Raw genomic sequence first — 3,932 nt, forward strand, 5'->3', positions numbered from 1 at the left:
AGACAGTCTCATGTCAGGCTACTCTCACTAGTTGAATGTAAAGACGGTTTTCTTCACCCCGGGTGGGTTAGACAGTCTCATGTCAGGCTACTCTCACTAGTTGAATGTAAAGACGGTTTTCTTCACCCCCGGTGGGTTAGACAGTCTCATGTCAGGCTACTCTCACTAGTTGAATGTAAAGACGGTTTTCTTCACCCTCGGTGGGTTAGACAGTCTCATGTCAGGCTACTCTCACTAGTTGAATGTAAAGACGGTTTTCTTCACCCTCGGTGGGTTAGACAGTCTCATGTCAGGCTACTCTCACTAGTTGAATGTAAAGATGGTTTTCTTCACCCCGGGTGGGTTAGACAGTCTCATGTCAGGCTACTCTCACTAGTTGAATGTAAAGACGGTTTTCTTCACCCCGGGTGGTTTAGACAGTCTCATGTCAGGCTACTCTCACTAGTTGAATGGAGTTGATTTTTCTGGTTTGTCATAACTAAGGCAGGTCCATCAAAATGTATCCATGTAGAATGTATCTCTGTGGTGGATATGGTGGATTGTTGATGAAAAGGTTTTAACTGGAACTAAAAAGGGTTCCACCTGGAACAAAAAGCATTCTACCTGGAACTAAAAAGGGTTCCACCTGGAACAAAAAGCATTCTACCTGGAACTAAAAAGGGTTCCACCTGGAACAAAAAGCATTCTACCTGGAACTAAAAAGGGTTCCACCTGGAACAAAAAGCATTCTACCTGGAACTAAAAAGGGTTCCACCTGGAACAAAAAGCATTCTACCTGGAAACAAAAAATGTTCTACCTGTAACTATACAATGACAGCCTTCATTTAACTACACAAGTCAGTTAAGAACAAATTCTTATTTACAATGACAGCCTACCGGGGAACAGTGGGTTAACTGCCTTGTTCAGGGGCAGAACGACATATTTTTACCTTGTCAGCTCGGGGATTCGATCCAGCAACCTTTTGGTTACTGGCTCAACGCTCTAACCACTAGGCTACCTGGTTCTAGTAGCCCCTGTTTTCTAAGAGTGTTGTTTCTGATTTATCCTCCTCCTCTCCCCCATGACACCATTATGAATCAGATGAGACTGAGCCCATGACACCATTATGAACCAGATGAGACAAAGCCCATGACACCATTATGAATCAGATGAGACTGAGTCCATGACACCATTATGAATCAGAGCCCATGACACCATTATGAATCAGATGAGACAGAGCCCATGACACCATTATGAACCAGATGAGACTGAGCCCATGACACCATTATGAACCAGATGAGACAGAGCCCATGACACCATTATGAATCAGATGAGACTGAGCCCATGACACCATTATGAATCAGATGAGACTGAGCCCATGACACCATTATGAACCAGATGAGACAGAGCCCATGACACCATTATGAACCAGATGAGACAGAGCCCATGACACCATTATGTATCAGATGAGACTGAGTCCATGACACCATTATGAATCAGATGAGACAGAGCCCATGACACCATTATGAACCAGATGAGACAGAGCCCATGACACCATTATGAATCAGATGAGACAGAGCCCATGACACCATTATGTATCAGATGAGACTGAGTCCATGACACCATTATGAATCAGATGAGACAGAGCCCATGACACCATTATGAACCAGATGAGACAGAGCCCATGACACCATTATGAATCAGATGAGACTGAGCCCATGACACCATTATGAACCAGATGAGACAGAGCCCATGACACCACTATGAATCAGATGAGACTGAGCCCATGACACCATTATGAATCAGATGAGACTGAGCCCATGACACCATTATGAACCAGATGAGACTGAGCCCATGACACCATTATGAACCAGATGAGACAGAGCCCATGACACCATTATGAACCAGATGAGACAGAGCCCATGACACCACTATGAATCAGATGAGACTGAGCCCATGACACCATTATGAATCAGATGAGACTGAGCCCATGACACCATTATGAACCAGATGAGACAGAGCCCAAGACACCATTATGAATCAGATGAGACTGAGCCCATGACACCATTATGAATCAGACGAGACTGAGCCCATGACACCATTATGAACCAGATGAGACAGAGCCCATGACACCATTATGAACCAGATGAGACAGAGCCCATGACACCATTATGAACCAGATGAGACAGAGTCCATGACACCATTATGAACCAGATAAGACAGAGCCCATGACACCATTATGAATCAGATGAGACTGAGCCCATGACACCATTATGAACCAGATGAGACTGAGCCCATGACACCATTATGAACCAGATGAGACAGAGCCCATGACACCATTATGAACCAGATGAGACAGAGCCCATGACACCATTATGAACCAGATGAGACAGAGCCCATGACACCATTATGAACCAGATGAGACAGAGCCCATGACACCATTATGAACCAGATGAGACAGAGCCCATGACACCATTATGAACCAGATGAATTGTTTGTTTCTGATGTGTCCTCTTCCTCTCTGCAGGTGTGGTTCCAGAACCGGCGTGCTAAGTGGAGGAAGAGGGAGAGGTTTGGTCAGATGCAGCAGGTCAGGACTCACTTCTCTACTGCCTACGAGCTACCCCTCCTCACCAGGCCAGAGAACTACACCCAGGTACAGAAGGGATGGGATAGCGCTCATAACTACAGTATGAACAAGCACGGAAGTGAGAAATAAGAGTAATCCAGAGGAGGCTGGTGTGATGAGCTATAGGAGGACGTGCTCAGGGTATAAATGGAACGGTATCAAACGTACGGAAACCACGTGTTTGACTCCGTTCCATGAATTCCATTCCAGCCATTACTATAAGCCCATCCTCCTATAACTCTTCCCATCCAGCCTCCTCTGGAGTAATCTCTTGTGACGTAAAAGCGGAGATTTTAACTGGAGCATTAGGGTTGTTCTGTAAAGGGGAGTGACTGAATCTGCTCTTTCTGCTGGTTAGCCACTGTTTTTCATAATGGTGTCATGGTGCTCTGTCTTATCTGGTTCATAATGGTGTCATGGTGCTCTGTCTCATCTGGTTCATAATGGTGTCATGGTGGTGTCTGTCTTACCTCCAGAAGAAAATCAAGTTAGTCAGTATTTTGTTTCTGGGTTACAATATTTGATTTCTCCTAAACCTCCTGCTCTTGTCTGTTCCTCCATGTAGATCCAGAACCCATCGTGGCTAGGTGGGGGCAGCGGTGTCTCTCCTGTACCTGGCTGCGTGGTGCCCTGTGACGGGTCAGTCACCTCCTGCATGCCTCCCCACCCCCACCCACACGGAGGGGTCTCCGACTACCTAGGCGTGCCCAGCCCGGGCGTAGTGGGTCATGAGGGTCACATGGGACAGACACACATGGGAAGTCTCTTTGGGGCTGGGGGAATGGGCGGAGGGGGTGGAGGTCTCAATGGTTACGACCTGACCGGTGTCGACCCAGACAGAAAGTCTTCTAGTATCGCGGCGCTGCGTATGAAAGCTAAGGAGCACAGCGCTGCCATCTCCTGGAACACATGATGCTATGGGATTGTTCCTGGGTCTGGCCCCACCCTGGTCAGACACGCCCTAACCCTGCCTCCATACTCTCCTGAACCTGGACAAGGCCATGCCCAGTACTGGGGAGGAGGAGGAGGAAGACCAGGATGGGACTACGACTACGCCACCTGATAGCACTAATAATACCAAAGCAGGTGAAAATGACAGAATGAACTACAACCCCGAGACGATAGGAGAGACCATCACAGGAAACGATGACAGCGAAATTCAGCAGATTTATAATGATAACAGCTATGACGTCACCGTGACAATCAGCAGGAGACGCTGAGAAAGAAAGACCCGAGACAGAGGGAGTGGTGCTACTTGTTCTCTCAGATCTCTGACGGGGGAACGCGCCATTTTCTCTCTTTATTCCCCATGCTCACCACCCT

At 47.3% G+C, this 3,932-nt stretch overlaps 1 protein-coding gene across 1 annotated transcript; it reads left to right on the forward strand.

Annotated features, from left to right (window-relative positions):
• Window positions 1-2,507: 2,507 nt before the first annotated feature.
• LOC120040559 (homeobox protein aristaless-like 4) lies at window positions 2,508-3,522 on the forward strand (the record flags this gene model as incomplete). Its single annotated transcript, XM_038985655.1, has 2 exons — window positions 2,508-2,636; window positions 3,175-3,522. Coding segments are annotated over 2 exons (477 nt in total), but the record flags the coding sequence as incomplete, so codon positions are not given.
• Window positions 3,523-3,932: the final 410 nt, after the last annotated feature.

Source organism: Salvelinus namaycush, unplaced genomic scaffold (assembly GCF_016432855.1).
Source record: "Salvelinus namaycush isolate Seneca unplaced genomic scaffold, SaNama_1.0 Scaffold3614, whole genome shotgun sequence".
Taxonomy (NCBI): Eukaryota; Metazoa; Chordata; class Actinopteri; order Salmoniformes; family Salmonidae; genus Salvelinus; species Salvelinus namaycush.